Source organism: Netta rufina, assembly GCF_964035555.1.
Source record: "Netta rufina genome assembly, chromosome: W".
Lineage (NCBI taxonomy): Eukaryota > Metazoa > Chordata > Aves > Anseriformes > Anatidae > Netta > Netta rufina.
In genome coordinates this window covers 15752562-15769010 of record NC_140139.1, presented here as the reverse complement: position 1 = coordinate 15769010, position 16449 = coordinate 15752562, and the positions used below count along the sequence as shown (strand labels likewise).

At 51.1% G+C, this 16449-nt stretch overlaps 1 protein-coding gene across 1 annotated transcript; it reads right to left on the bottom strand.

Annotated features, from left to right (window-relative positions):
- Positions 1-10662: 10662 nt before the first annotated feature.
- Positions 10663-15505, bottom strand: LOC311220869 (olfactory receptor 14A16-like; the record flags this gene model as incomplete). Its single annotated transcript, XM_084304506.1, has 4 exons — positions 10663-10692; positions 12333-12406; positions 13227-13304; positions 14578-15505. The coding sequence occupies 4 exons, from the start codon at positions 15503-15505 to the stop codon at positions 10663-10665; spliced, it is 1110 nt and encodes a 369-aa protein (XP_084160632.1).
- Positions 15506-16449: the final 944 nt, after the last annotated feature.

The following is a 16449-nucleotide window of genomic DNA, read 5'->3' as shown; positions in this document are numbered from 1 at the left end:
CAAAGCCAACTCACTGTAGGAAGATGAGCATAATTTATTGAGTGCTACTGATAGACTGGAGCAGTGAGAAACTAAATTAAAACTAAGAAAGTTCATGGTCTCTCTCTGCCCCTGCTCCAGCATGGGGTCCCTCCCACAGCCAGCTCCCACAGCCATTCACTGTGAGTGCAGCAGAAATACTCAGGATTTCTGACTTCAGAGAGCACTGTTTGGGCATCATGAGGGAGAGGATGCTGTCTAGGAAAAGCAAAACTAAACAAAACTAAACTAAACTAAAAGTTCTTTTTGTCACCCACTTTTTTTTTTTCACATTCGGAGTGCAGATATAAACGTCCCTTCTGTGCTAGGAGTGATTTCATATGTCAAATTCTGAACAAAAAATACCTGCCCTACCATGTTCCAATATACACAGTGCACTGGGAAAGGACTTCTAACTCTTGAGCCAATGGGCAATGCCATGATGGTAATGGTAAACTGAACCTCACAAAAAGAATCTCAAGTCATGAAAGTGAAAGGACATATTTCCTAGAGAAAAAAATACTTGGGATTATGGCAGGGGCTATGTCCACAAGGAATGCTATGGGTTTCACTCAGAAAAGCCTGTCCTAATGTTACTGTCTTTTCCACTCTGATCAGGACCTCATGCCCAGAGGTGATGACCAACAGCAGCTCCATCACTGAGTTCCTCCTCCTGCCATTCGCAGACACACAGGAGCTGCAGCTCCTGCACTTTCGGCTCTTCCTGGGCATCTACCTGGCTGCCCTCCTGAGCAATGGCCTCATCCTCACCGCCGTAGCCTGCAACCACCACCTCCACACCCCCATGTACTTCTTCCTCCTCAACCTCTCCGTGATTGACCTGGGCTGCATCTCCACCACTCTTCCCAAAGCCATGGCCAATTCCCTCTGGGGCACCAGGGCCATTTCCTATGAAGGATGTGTTGCACAGGTCTTTCTGTTTTTCTTTCTGATGTCAGCAGAGTATTTTCTTCTCACCATCATGGCCTATGACCGCTACGTTGCCATCTGCAAGGCCCTGCACTACGGAAGCCTCCTGGGCAGCAGAGCTTGTGCCCAGATGGCAGCAGCTGCCTGGGGCAGTGGGGTTCTCACTGCTCTGCTGCATACTGCACATTTTCCCTGCCCCTCTGCCAAGGCAATGCTGTGGAATTCCCCAGATTATCAAACTCTCCTGCTCAGAATCAGAGTACCATAGGGAAGATGGTGTCTGTTTAGTATTTGGTTGTTTTGTTTTCATTGTGCTCTCCTGTCTGCATATTTTCAGGGCTGTGCTGAGGATTCCCTTTGAGCATGTATGGCTTAAAGCCTTTTTACATGTGCCTTCCTCACATGACTGTGAGGCAGGCATTCCATGTTACTTTGTCAGCACTGGAATTGTTTCCTATGTGAAACCTCCCTCCACCTACTCCCCATCCCTGTGCCTGGTGGTGGCAGTTCTGTACTCAGTGATGCCTCCAGCACTGAACCCTCTCATCTACAGCATGAGGAACCAGGAGCTCAAGGATACAGTATGGAAACTGCTGATTGGGTGTTTATCAGTGGCCCCAGACTGTCTTCCTTTTTCTGCAGGTTACTCCCAGTGTATGTCATGACAGGCCATCGTGCCTTTCCATATGGACTTGTTTGTTAGCTTCTTTATTCTTCTTTTCTGCTTTTATGATAACGTCATTAATGCCTGTTTTCATACATTTCTATGTGAGTATCCCACTGCTTGTGTGAACCAGGACTTCTGTAGACAAGGAGCCAGGCTCTCTGTGTATTCAAAGAAAGTAAATCTTGGTCTGATACCAAGTCTCAGCACATTAGGAGAGATTAGGAAATAGTGAACCCCTTCATCTACAGCATGAGGAACCAGGAGCTCAAGGATACAGTATGGAAACTGCTGACTAGTTGTTTATCAGTGGCCACAGACTGTCTGCTTTCTTCTGCAGATGGCTCCAAGTGTATGTCATTACAAGCCACATTGCCTTTCTGTATGGGATTTGTTTCTTTGTTTTTCCTTTCTGCCCTTGTGATATGATTGTCTACCCAGAAATGCCCTTCTTCATTCCCTTCTGCCCGAGTGTCACCCTCTGTGTGTGACCCAGGTTTTCTGTAGTCAAGGAGCCAGGATCTCTGTATATTCTAACAAAATAAATCTTGGTCTGAGACCCATTCTGAGTTGATCAGGAGTGAATGGGAACTGGAGCTGTGGTGGCAGTGCCCAGAGCCCTGCAGCAGCCTGTGATGGGCATTGCCGTGGGACCAGCCCAGCTGGGCTGGGTTGGGCTGGGGAGAGGGCACAGAGGTGGGAGAGCTGGGGGGCAGCTGAGCTGGGCTGGAAGCTTCCCAGTAGAGAGAAACATCCGTGTCGAGCTGGGATATGCAACCATGCAGAGGGAGGACGTGCACTGCTGGCTTTGGATCGTGTGGCAGAGATCAAAGACAGGCTGGTGCAGGAGGGAGGCGGCTGGGCTGTGCCCTGCTGGCACGGACAGAGCCAGCAGGGTGCCTGGGTGGCCCAGGGCCTTTGTACCTGGAGCCTCTCTTGTCAGCCATGTCCAGCACTGCCCACTCCCCCCAGGTGTAGGGGTGTGTTTAGCTGCTGGACCATCTCCATCCTTGTGCCAGGCTCAGGGCCTGTGCCACAGGATCCAAGGGGTGACAGCAAGTTTGTGTGCCCCAGGTGGTGTTTTGGTGACCTGAGGAGATGCTCGGGTTCTCCACTCAGATGTAGGAGTGCGGTGGGGAGATTCTTGGGTGCTCCAGTGAGGTGCTTGGGTGTTCCAGGGAGGTGCTTCTGTGCTGCAGGAGTTGTATGGCAGGGGCAGAAACTTTTATTAGGAGGGCGGAAGTTTGTGTGCTCCAGGGAGGCTTTTCTTCTGCCCCAGGGATAGGCTTATGTGCCCCAGGGAGGTGCTTGTGTGCCCTGGGAATATCCTTGGGCTCTCTAGGAAGGTGCTTGATTCCTCTGGGGTCACTTGCAACCTCCGGAGTTGCCTGGGTCCAGCAGAGAGCAGGTTGTGTGCTCCAGGGAGTTGCTGGACTGCACTAAGTGTGTTGTTCAGTGCTTTAGGGAGGTTCATGGTTGTCCCGACAAGATGCTCGTGTTCTCCAGGGAAGGGGATGAGTGACCCAGAGGCAGGTGCTGGTTGTCCCCAGGGAGGTGCTTGGCCACCATGGGAAAATGCTTGTACACCCAAGAAGATCCTTTGCTCCTCCAGGACGTTGCGTGATTTACCCAGGGAGGTCTTTCTCTGACCCAGGGCAGTATAGGATTTCTTCATAGAGGTGCTTCATCAATGGAGGGAATTCCTTGGTTCTTGAAAAATCTTCTGGGGTGACCTATGCCGGTGCTTGGGCACCCATGGGGTTATTCTACTGTTCCCCAGGGAGGTGTTTCATTCTTCCATGGAGGTGCTTGGGTTCTCTATAGAGGTTCCTGGGTTCCTTCAAGAAATGCTTGTATGCCTTTGGGCGATGTCTTAGAGCATCAGCAGGAGATGGGTTCACAGCGGAAATTGTTCAGGTGAACCCACCTAGAGTTCAGATCTCCTGTGAGGTGCTGGAATGCCCTTGGAAGATGCCTGAGAGGGAGAAGGTAGTGCTTAGGTGTCCAGAAAGGCATGGTTCACGTGCTGGGGCACTACTCGAGTGCCCCAGCACGTGAATGCAGCCGGCACACACTGATTCCCTAGGCCTAGGCCTAGGGACTGATTCCCTAGGCGTAGGCCTAAGCACACGTCTTAGGCCTGGGACAGATTATCCTAGGCAAGGACCCAGGATATTCCCCCATCTCTCTGCTCGCCCTCTCCACTCAGGCCGCAGGGAAGAGTGAAGCCCTAGGGTGTGCCAAACCCCTGAGAAGCAGAGCAGATCTGGCCTTGGTTTCTCTCCCAGATGGCCAGCAAGCTGCTCCGGGCACCCTGGGCAGTCTCAGTGCACTGCCGTGCTGCTCAGGTAGGGATTGCTCTGCAGGGCCCAGGACACCAGCCCACCTTATCCCGCTCCAACGCTTCCAGAATGTACGTGGATACAGCATCCCAGATAGCCTCAGTCTCTGGAAAGCAAGGAAAAGACAGGTCAGGCTCCAGGCCAGCAAGCTCACCACCTCTTGGCAAGCACCTCACCCAGGCGAGGACACATGCAGGCATACACGAGCCACCCAGAAAAACACCATGTGGGCATTCCTGGGACATTCCTGAGAGGCCTGTGGGAGCTGCAGGCCACACCAGTCTCTGGGACACCAGAGGTCTTTCCTCCCAGAGCCAGATCCCAAAGAGGCAGCAGTTCCCAGGGAAACCTGGCCCTGGATTGTCCCCATCACGAGGAGGCTGAGCCATGCCCAGAGGAGCCCTAGGGCTGAGGACAGCCCTAGCATCAGGACCCAGGAGTCCTGGCTGCCACATTGTCCCCTGAGCCCAGCGGGACCCAAGTTTGTGTGCCCCAGGTGGAATTTGGATGACCTGAGGAGATGCTCGGGACCTTTGCTATTGTCCAAGAGCAATTCCATGTGAAGCAAAAGCGGCTCTTGGTTCAAAGACCTTTCTTCCAGCTGGACATTGATGAGGCGTGGCTGGAGGACATGCACCGTCCCCCTGATCCTTGGGGGAGCTGCATGCAGAGCCTTGTTGCAGAAGCTCTTGTCCCTTCAGGAGCCCTCCCACATTGCAACAGAGTCCATCTTTTTGTCTGTGGGAGCAAACGTCCCCTGCAGTTTCTTCCAGCTCCCCCGCAGTTTCTTCCAGCCTAAGGAGCTGTGATAGCAGATGGAAATGTTTCTTTCAGGCATTTTTTTCAAACGATATCCCAGACTTCATGGCAGGCACAAGAGAGTGCCGAGGGAGGGAGGTGACATGCCTGCCCTCCTTCCCTGATGGCGTTCTCCGATGTTGCTGGCTCCCCAGCGATAATCTGCTTTCCACCCAGAAGCGCACCATGTTTCAGGGCCACAGAGGAGAACCTAAAGTAAAGCCCGGGTGGGCCGTATTGGTGTCTCTAGGATCCTATCCTCGCACAAGACACTGCTCCTCTCCTTCTTCCACCACAAAGGGCCTGGATTAGGGCATCCCGAGCCTTCCTGAAGGCAGCTGGTGCCACAGCTTCGCGGTTGGCTCTCTCCATCTCTGCTGAAGCGAACACGGCCAGTCCAACACCCATTCGCTGCGGAACTGCCGTCTGCTGCAGAGGCTGATGCAGCTCACGAGCGCGGACTGGAGACCGAATTCCCCTGGGCTCATGCAGCCTCCCGGTGTCTGTTTGCAGTGTGCTCCCCCCGTGTCCAGGCAGCTCCCCCAGGACGAAGAAGACCGACAGGCAGGAACCAGCTCCTCGAGCCAAGTCCACCAGCACTACGCTCCCTACTCCCAAAGCCTCTCGGAGATTGGTGCAGGTACCTGCTCTGCCTTGCTGCAATGACCACGCGGTTTGGGACTGTACTAAAGCCTCTTTGTGTGGAGCGATCCCAAGCCGGACCCTTGGGATGCATTCATTTTCACATTTGTTACCTCCTTCTTCTCTTCCTTGGGAGATGGAAGGTGGTGTCCCGCACACCTTCCCTGCCTCTTGTTGCCTCCTGTGTTGCCATGAGCCGCTTCATTTGGACCAGGGGCAATGGAAAAGGAATGAGGCCTTTCTGGGTCTTGATGGCAGAGGTCTTTGGTCCAACAGCTGAGACCAATCCTGTCTGCTGTTGTGTTTTTTGTTTGTTTTCCTCCAGGAGGTCTGGAACCTGTCGTCACAGTGGGACCAAACAGAGAGCTCATGGCCCATGTACCAAGAGCGAACACAGCAAGCCCAGGCAGAAATGGCTGCTTGGGAAGCCTGGTCTGAGGGGGAGGACCAACAGATACCCCAGGTACTGGCAGTGACCAACACCGCTGAGAACAGCAGCGATCCTCCCCGCCAGGGCTCCAAGGGGGGCAGGTCCCAGGGTGGTGGGAGCAGGACGGGCACCAGGGCGCAGGGCAGGGCTTTGCCTGCTCCTCCCTGTGCGGGAGAGGCTGTCAGCAGAAAGCGAGGGATAAAAGCAGCAGCCAGACGTGGGCCGGCAGTGCCAAGTCGCCTGCTTCCCAGGTCCTGCTGCAGGGTCCTTTCAAGGGGTCCTCTGGGAAACAGCACCCGTGTGTCCAGTCCTGTCTGATGAGAGTGTCTTCTCCTTGCAGCAGGTCACCAGTCAACATGCTTGTATTCCCCATCCCCCAGCCCAGCCCAGGAGCAAGGAGGTCAGGAGGAGGTGGAGGAAGGCTCAGATCCCTGCCCCAGAAGAGGAGTGGAGAGCAGCAGCCAAGCTGGAGAGCCTCCAGCCTGAGTAAGTGTGTGCCGGCTGCGTTCACGTGCTGGGGCACTCGAGTAGCTGCTGAGCGATGTCAGGAGATGTCCAGCAGCCCGGTCCCTGAGTCCTGGGATTGCCTATGACACCCTTTGCTTTCTCCTAAAGTGGGCATGACCTTGGTTACCGCCAAGGCCTACAACTCATCACAGGGCAAAAGGGTGGGTGCACGTGGCACCGCGTGGGTGCAGGGTCTGGATGAGGGGAGAGGCAGAAGGGGTGTCTGGCAGAGGCTGAGGGATCCCTTTCTCCTGGTGTTGCAGCCACCTTTCCCCACAAGCACTGCAAGTTTTGAAAAGGTCAGAGCTGCATCGCAATCAACAAAGGGTGTTCAGAAATGCTGCAGAAGAAAAGCTGCTGCGGCAAGAGCAGCAGCGGCTCCCCTGGTAAGTATCTCCAGAAAGGGATGGTGCTTCCCGCTGCTGCAAGGCCCGTCCTTCCCCTGGGGGCAGCACTGGGAGAGAGAGGCCATTCCAGGGCCCTCCACTCCCCCTGCCTCAGCCCCAGGCTGATGAGCTGCACCCCTGGGGACCTTGTCATGAGCTTGGGCACTAGGCATCTGTTGCACCTGACGGCAACCTTGAAGCTTCATGGGAAGCAGACCCCTACGTGCACGGCCCGAGCTAAGCCTGCAGTATTTCTCTGCGTTCAGCCTGTACACAACCTGATCATCCTCTTTTCCTTTTGACTCCCTAGCGCTAGATGCTGGTACCGCAACGGAGGGGAAGGTGCTGGGAATGCTGACGGCAGCAGCGGAGCTCAGAGCAAAGGGGCTGGGAAGCTCTCCCGCTTTCCACCCCTGAATGGAAAATAAAGAGCACAGCCAGACTGCTTGTGTCGCTTCACTTGAATGCAGCGCCTTGTCTGCGCTAGTCTGTGTGACTTTTTGCCATTTAGGGGATGAAAAGAAATGCTCACCAAAGCACGGACAGGACCTCCTGTATCCTGATCACTTCCAGCTATGGAGATGAGAAATTGGCCTTGCTGAACCAAGTCCAGGTAGATGACGCCAGCTGCTCTTCCTCTATCCACCAGTGCTGTAACCCTGCCGTAGAAGGCCACCAGATATTTCAGGAATGATCTGCCCTTAATGAAGCCGCATTGTCTGTCACCAAGCACCTCTTTGTTTGCCATGGATCCCTGGCTGCTCAGTAAATGTTCCTGCATTCCTCCAGGGAGGCTCAAGGGAGACCTTATCGCCCCACTGCCCCACAGATGGTCCCACAGCCGTGCTGCCAAGGCACCACACATTCAGGGCTGGGTCAAGCTCTTACTGACTGCAACAGGGACAATTGCCATGGAACACAGAATGCAATGCACAGGAAAAATCACACACAATTAGCAACCAAATAACAGTCGTTTTGTAGCCAACTCCCAGGAAGGGTTACAGCTGGGGCTATACAAATATATATCTCACTATACAGACAGAAAATGTGAATATTTCCACCAAGAAAGGCCATACCAGTACAGGTATGATTGGCACAAATTTACCCATTCAAAGATGGAGCATTTCAGGGAACAATTTTAACTCTGTTTTTTTTTTGCTCTAACAGGCAGGAGATGTCAGAAGTCACAGATTTTCTCTGTGCCAGGAGTGAGGGGTGGCATGAACAGTCCTGGGCAGGGAGGGTTTTGTGGCATCAGGGAGGGTTTTGTGGCATCAGGGCTCCATGCAGGACAGAAAATTATCATTTTATTGCTTAAGGTCTGAATGTTACCTACATGTTTTTAAACATGTTTTCAAACATTTCACCTCAATCAGCACATTAGTCAGATGAAATAACTGAACAATTCTGTTGGGAATTAGCATACAGGACGCGGACATGTACTCGTGGAACAATTGTTCCATTTGAGCTTGCTTTAAGCAACCAGGGGTAGGCCTTAGAAATCTCAGGGCCTGCTGTAGCTGAGCAAACCAAGCTGCCAGAGTAACTGTGAGAAGCTCCCACGGCTATGACTCCCACATCGCCCAATTAAGGAACTCAGAAAATACTGTTACCAGCAGCTGGCCTCAAGGACTAGGTCTACGTGACCGCTAATCACAAAGGGGGTTCTTTTCTTGCAGGTGGGGTTGTTTTCTTATAGTTGTTTGTCTGAGTGCTCTTGACCAATAATCTTGTGTGAAACACTGTCCGCCCCTGCAAAGTTCACTATAAAAGTTAGGCTATTCGGGCAATAAAATGGAGCAGCATGATCTGACTCAACTGGTGTCTGTCGTGCTTTCGGCCATGCTTCGCAACACAATTCTAATACAATGTGAGAGGTGTCCCATGACATCAAAATTATCATATTTCAGGATGCCTATTACAGTGGGAGACAAATATTGATCTTCCCCTGTACTTGCATTGCCAGAATTTATCTTAAGCACTGCACTTCATCTCCTCGGTCTTTGAGGTATTTCCACCTGGTCTTACGAAACAGACCATGCTGGAAGTCACCTTTCCAGCAGAATGTGTGGACGTGTGCATCCTCTGCTCTTCTGCAGAGTTCCCCTCCACTTGCTCTTGCTCTTTGGTCATTCAGATACTTCTCATATACCCAGTTGCTCCTAGGGATTTCGGGGAGATTGAACTTGCCTGTATTTCAGTAGCCCCCCTCATCATCCCTGTAGCCAACTCTGTATTTCTCTTTTACCATTTCCTATCTCTGTGTCAAAAATTTCTTGTACAATCGTCCCTTGTGGATGGTGCACCTCATTGCAGGCAACTTGGGGTTGGCTCACCATTGTGGGCTCTGGTTTCTGTTTATCTGCTTCTTTTCATTTTGTTGGTGTTTGTTTCTATTTTATATATTTTTTATAAATACTGAAAACAATTTTTTCACCTATATAGACCTCCTTAGGAGGCACGTTGGATCCATGACAACTAGAGAATGATGCTACCACTTTCCAAAACTGAAAACTAATGGAAACTAATCTTAAATAAAGAAAATGCTTTCTGTAAAGTGGTCATTGAAATCTTCCTCTTTAACTACACTTTTGAAAACTCACTAATTATATGCATAAGCCTGGAAGACCAGATGAAAATGGCTGAATTGTAATGAGCCCCATGGTGCACTTGGTGCTGAGTCCATGAACCTCAGGTAGTGAGAGGAGAATGATGTAACTGCAGGAGAAGTTCAAGTCAGAAGGAAACTTTGAAGTGTCTAGGAGCATTAATGGGCCCCAGTGAGGGTCATTACTGACAAAGCCTCCCCATGGACTTGTTAGAGCAGACAATTGGAGGCCATAATTGCAGGTAGGCAAAGGCACTGGGCAGGAGACTCTGATGCTGAGTAAAGGCCTTGGTTTGTTTGGTGAAGCAGAAAGGCCAAGCCCTGGCCCCCAGCCCCTGGGCAGGGAGGTCCTGTCCCTCACTCATGGCTCAGGGCTCTTCCTGGGGTAGTAGGATGCGGGGTGTGTGATGCTGTGTGGACAATGCTATGACACCTGCTGGACTCTCCACTGGGTTGCAAGGAGGCAACAAGGCCCCAGTGTCATGAGCACAGCATGTGTCCTCATGAGCCTCAGTAACAGAGAGAACTGCCATAGCCAGGGGGACAAAGACCATGGTGCTGTTGAGGCCTTTCAGCCTTGTCAGTGCACTTGGTCTTCTCCACCACAGGATGTCCTGCACTGTCCAATTCTTGCCCTATTCTCCCTGCAGGCTCTAGGCATGTACTTCACTTCTCCACTTTGCTCTCACCCTCGCATTTCCTTACTTTCACTGATATCTGCCCACCCTCCCTGGCTGTCCTTTGAAACACGGTGGCATGGGCTGACCACAGACTCCTTCTGGGTGATGTCAGGCACCACAGCACTACCCTTTCAGTGACATTTCCTCTTCCCCATGCCCACTCTTCACCTTCCAAGCAGCATTTTATACCACTTTTGACTCTCTCCTGCTATTTCCCACCACCAGAGAATTGTCACCAGGATCTTCAAAGCCACGTGCCTCCTGCTGGCCTTCCAGCTTCTCATGTAGATGTGACCAAGTTGTGTGCCCATTGCTGTCCCACCACGTGCTCAGGGAGAAGGGATGTGAAAACCCACACCCAAGGCCTCTTCCTGCATGGGGCCTGTCAGGCTCTCAGACAGAGGGCATCTCACAACCAGTGTGCCAAGCAGGTGTGTTCTGCTGCCTTATCAGGGATGCTGGCAGGTGTAAGTGGGAAAGCACAGATGTCAGCCAGGAGGCAAGGGCTGACACATCAGCTGCTTCAGGAAGCAGTCACCTCACAGGCCTTGTCCCCAGCCACGTTACTGCTGCTGGCCTGTCAGCTCCAGAGACTGAGCTGACCAGAGGCTTCCTACTGGTTGTTAAGTTTCTGAGGCACCACAGACTTCAACTTATTCACCCGGCACCGTCATTGTCAGCCAGGACCTGAGGAGATAAAAAAGTAAGTTTATCAAGTAAATTTTCTATCCTTACTTTATGAATTGAATTTTCTACCACTGCTTCAAATATAGAATAATTCTGTGCAGGATCTACTGTAGTCATAGTAACACAAGACATATCTCTGCCTCTGAATCTCTCTCATTTCTTCTTCTTCTGCCTGTTATGTCTTCAGAGAGCTCTCCGAAGGAAAGGTCATTGAATCACAATAAACAAATAAATAAATAAATGTTCCAAGAGACCTCTGATTTTTATCTTCTTCAACTCTTCTGCTCAAGGTAGACTGAATAGATAAGATTGCTCAAGGGCTTCGCTGAGCTGGACAGCATCCAGAAAAGATCTGAAAGTGTGCTCCATCCGGTAATTCAGAGAGTTAATAACGACATTCAGCAGTGCTGGCCCAAGTGCTGATCGCTGAGGGATGATGCTAAGAACTGGCTGACAGCACTACGTGTAATGGATGATATCTGGGCCTGATTGTCCAGCAAAGTGCCCCACTCACAGCCTCATCCATTTGTTAAGTCCACATAGCACCATTCTGGCTATAAGAATTCTCTGAGACAAAGCCAAAGGCCTTGCTAAAGACAGGTAGGCACCTTCTCTTCCCTTTGTTTTCCTTTCCTTCCCCTCCCCTATGGGTTCAGCAATCCTGTTCTTTTCCTTCAAGCGCCTGGAGCTGGCTCTGGAAAAGCTTGCCCCATCATGTTCACAGGGACTGAGGTGAGGCTGCCCAGCCTTCATTCTCCCAACCCTCCACGGCATGAGGAATGGACACTGGCTGAGGGCATTTGTGCTCACTCAGGCTCACCTCAGCACGTGTACACTGCACATGCTGAAGCCTCAACTGTACCAGGCACATCTGGACTTCTGAGTGAGCCATTCTGTGTCCTGCTGCAGAGGAACAAACCACCTCTCTGAGCTGGGCTGAGAGCCCTGGTCCTGGAGCTCCTCAGGCAGCTCCTGCTGTCCCCAAGCCCTGGCAGCCTGCCCCAAGCTGTGTAAGTACCTCTTTCCAGGGATCCCCTGAACACACACGGGGCCCCACTCTCCTCCCAGGACTTCCCACATCAACAGAGAACCTTTCCCAGGAAGGAGCACGCCTGTGCTGGCCTGGGCAGCCATTCCTGCACCCTCTCCCCATGCTCCCCACAGCCCCAGCTGGTGGTACTGCTTTGCAGAGCAAGGGGGCTGTGGTGTCCGGGACACAGGGGCACTTGCAGGGCTGTGCTGGGCAGGCTGGGAGGCAGAGACAGCTCATGAGGCTCTTCTACTGACTGCCTCCCACACCAGCTCTTCTGTAGCTGTTGAGGGTGCTCAGAGGTAGCCTGCTTTCTTTCCAGTGACATGAGAAATGTTTGGGTGCTGCACTATATCCAGCCTATAGCATTTCACTAGGGGTAAAACCACTCACCAGACTTCTTTCCCTGTCCCCTCTGTGTCCGCTGGGTTGCAGGGCTCTCCTTTGCCTGATCACACCCCAATTTAGCATTTTCTCTTGCAGGGACTCTACCTGGAAGAGGCTCATGCTCTGTGGGCTCCATTCACTGCTGACCCCCTGGCACATGCTGTCCCTGCAGCTCCCCTAGGCTCTCCTGGCAGCTCTTGATTCCTTCCAATAAAATGCTCACCTGCCACTTGCCCCAGCACATGCTGCAGTGCCCCAGGCAGGTTAATGGGAGATTCTTCACCATCTGCCTGAGTGCTGGACACCAACAAGCAACACCTGAATGAGTCCCCATGCCCTCAAACACCCAGCTGGGGCTCTGATCACTTCACCCTGAGCCCATGGAGAAACAGGCAAAGCCAGGTCCCCCTTTAGAATCCATTTCTGGACTGCAATGTTCTTGACAGAAACTGTGAAGGAAGACCTGAGCCCCCAGGCACTACCCTGAGCTGAATCACGTTATGGGATGGAAATGCTGTTCTGGAGGCCAGCTGTGTCACAAAAATGCCCGTTGCCTGTCCGTGGGATTGGTCACAGGGTTGCCACACAGCAGTACTGTGACCAAGCTGCAGGAACAATCAGGCTTATGCCAACAGAAAAGGCTCAGAAGGAGAGTGTGGAAATGGAGCAAGAGCTGCTCCAGACAGACCAAACACCGGTGCTTCCTGGCAGTGCTGTTCTGATGGGACTCTATTGCTTTCCACTTCTACCCATGGACATTACCCTGGAACCCCCAGCAAAATTCTCAGAAAAAGCATCCCAGAAACCAATCATAAGTACCCAAACATTCCTGAGGTAGGAATATGAGCAACAGATCCTGCGGATCTGCACATAGGACAGCAAAATGTATGCAAAACACCCCCCAAACAAAACAAAAATACTAAATGTGAGAAGCCCAATTTCCCTGAGGTAGGAGTCAGAGCAAGAGAGCTTGAGGATCTTGGGGACTTCACAGAAGAACTGGTCCACAGCATTGCCTTGGCAGAGGGCAGGGAAAATGTCTTTGCAGTGTGCGGCAGAGCACAGAGAACCCCACTGCCCCAGGCAGCTGCTGCCATCTGGGCACAAGCTCTGCTACCCAGGAGGCTCCCGTAGTGCATGGCCTTGTAGATGGCAATGTAGCGGTCATAGGCCATGATGGTGAGAAGGAAATACTCTACTGACATGGGAAAGGGAAAAATAAAGGCCTGGGCAGCACATCCTTCATAGGAAATGGCCCTGGTGTCCCAGAGGGAATTGGCCGTGGCTTTGGAGACAGTGGGGGAGATGCAGCCCAGGTCAAGGAGGGCGAGGTTGAGGAGGAAGAAGTACATGGGGGTGTGGAGGCGGTGGTTGCAGGCTACAGCTGTGAGGATGAGGCCATTGCCCAGGAGGGCAGCCAGGTTAATTTCCTCCAAATGTATAATAACAATCTATATTCTTTTATTTTAAGACTATTCCCCCTTGTCCTATCATCATATAGCCAAATAAGGAGTCCCTCTTCACCCTTTTAAGTACTGAAAAGTATTTTTTAAAAAGTACTTTTAAAAAGACTCCTTTAAGGCCCCTTTAAAGGTCTTTAAAAAAAAAAAAAAAAAAAAAAGCTGCAATGAGGTCACCCCAGAGACTTCTCTTCTCCAGGCTGAACATCCACAGCTCTCTCAACCTCTCTTCATACAAGAGTTGCTCCAACCTTCTGATTAAATTTGTATCCCTCCTGTAGTGAGTTAACTTGGTAAGGTTTTGGTAGCAGGGTGCCATAGGGGTGGCTTCTGTGAGAAGAATCCAGCCAACCAGAAGAATCAAGCCAATAAGTGATGGCGTTTGCATTTCTGTGAAAACATATTTAAGAAAGAGTAAAAAATAAGCTGCTACACAACAGCAGCTAGGAGAGATAAGAGTGAGAAACTTTTTTTTTTTAGTTCCTCACTGCTCCAGTCAGTTAGTTAAATCTCAGTAAGTGATCTTAATCTCCCTACACTGAATCTGTTTTGCCCAAGACTGCAAATGGTAAGTCTTCTACCTGTATCTTCAAAAAAAAAAAAAAAAAAAAAAAAAAAAGGAGCTCTTTCCACTCTGTTTTCTCTGGCTGCTCCTTTGAGGAGGGGGTGAAAGTGTGATGAGTGTGATGTGCTGGAGCTCAGTTGCCCATTGGTGTGAAACCACCACACTGCTCAGCTGTGTTACTGGCATCTGGCATCAGCTTTGAAAGAAGAAGCAGGATTTCAGGCAGTCTGTTGGGGAGATCCTGTTTTATTAAGCAGATGCTGAGAGAGAGTACTGAAAAAGCAGTTTCATTCCTCAATGTACAGTAGATATACATATTAAAAAAAAAAAAAAAATCTAATAAACTAATGAATGGGAATGACAACAAAGATAAATGTAACAATAATGATCATGAAACAAGTACCCAGGAAGTCATTCGTGGAGAAAAAGTGGTAATTTATTACTTTTCAGAAACATCCCTGAAATCATTTTCCTAATGGCACCCTTGAGCTCCTGGTTCCTCATGCTGTAGATGAAGGGGTTCAGTGCTGGAGGCATCACTGAGTACAGAAATGACACCATCAGGTCCTGGGCTGGGAAGGAGATTGAGGAGGGCTTCATGTAGGCAAAAAGTCCAGTGATGACAAACAGGGAGACCACAAACAGGTGAGGGAGGCACGTGGAGAAGGCTTTGTGCTGGCCTTGCTCAGAGGGCATCCTCAGCACAGCCCTGAAGACCTGCACATAGGAAAAAATAATTAACAAAAAGCACATGGATGCTAAAGAGACACCAATCATAAGTACCCAAGCATTCCTGAGGTAGGACTGTGAGCAGGAGAGCTTGAGGATCTGGGGGACTTCACAGAAGAACTGGTCCACAGCATTTCCTCCGCAGAGGGGCAGGGAAAATGTATTGGCAGTATGCAGCAGAGCACAGAGAACCCCACTGCCCCAGGCAGCTGCTGCCATCTGGGCACAAACTCTGCTGCTCAGGAGGCTCCCGTAGTGCAGGGGCTTGCAGATGGCAATGTAGCGGTCATAGGACATAACAGTGAGAAGAGAATACTCTACTGAAAACAAGAAGAGGAACAAAAAGACCTGTGCAGCACATCCTGCATAGGAAATGGCCCTGGTGTCCCAGAGGGAATTGGCCATGGCTTTGGGGACAGTGGTGGAGATGCAGCCCAGGTCGAGGAGGGCGAGGTTGAGGAGGAAGAAGTACATTGGGGAGTGGAGGTGGTGGTCACAGGCTACAGCTGTGAGGATGAGGCCGTTGCCCAGGAGGGCAGCCAGGTAGATGCCCAGGAAGAGCGCGAAGTGCAGGAGCTGCAGCTCCCACGTGTCTGCAAATGCCAGGAGGAGGAACTCAGTGATGGAGCTGCTGTTGGACATCTGATCCTCCTAGACAAAGGGGAACTATCCCAGGCAAACAAAAGACAATGATAATTAGGAAAGACATCTTTGATAAAAACCTGCTCCACTTCTCTCTGAAATCCCCCACAGTGATTTTCCTCTTTCTGAGACATTTTTTCTGCTCCCTTGCTTGAGCTCCGGTTGGTGATCATGGTAAAGGGTGCCATTGGGAGCAGGGGGCTCTGCTGTGGGCTCTGAAGGAGTCAGGCTTTCCCTTCAGGTCTAGGTAAATAAGAAATACGGGTGATCTCTGCTTAATCTATCTCTGATCTATGTGGACTTCACAGCATTACCACTGTGAACACTCTTGACTGCCAAAATTTGTGGTTTACTTTCTTGCAGCTAGCTGTGTCATACTCAGGAGCATTTTTTAAGGGAAGAAAACCCCGACACTTTTAAGGTATTCCAGCTGAGATCTTCTGAGTCCCTCGAGACAAAGGCACTCTCCTTTGTGCAGTGAGGTTGGCCAGTCTGTCCATCTACCCTCGTCTCAGCCAGAGTCATTGAGGGCTCAGTCCACTGGCCCACGTACAGCTGTCCAATTACTGTGGCTTCAGGAACTGCCTGTAAGACGATTCAGATTTTTCCTGTCCCATAAACTGCATTGCCCTGAGCCCCACAGGTTTTAAGGGGAACTTTGGGCACCTTCCTCCTATGGACACATCTGAGAGGTGGAAATCAGTGCTTGAGCTGCAGCTGAAAGCCAGACCTGCAGCAAGCCATAAAACAAGAACAGCAACAGCAGATGAAGGAACATAGAGAAACAGCCCAGGACTTCTGCCAGGGAAGGCAAGGCCAGGGAGGGACTGAAAGGAACTCAGGAGAGTCAGCTCTGCCGGAGGTTCCACTCATGAGGTTATGAGACATCCTGACTCCTGTGGGCTTGAGGTCAGAAAAGGAGGTACCAGACTATGTTCCCACTG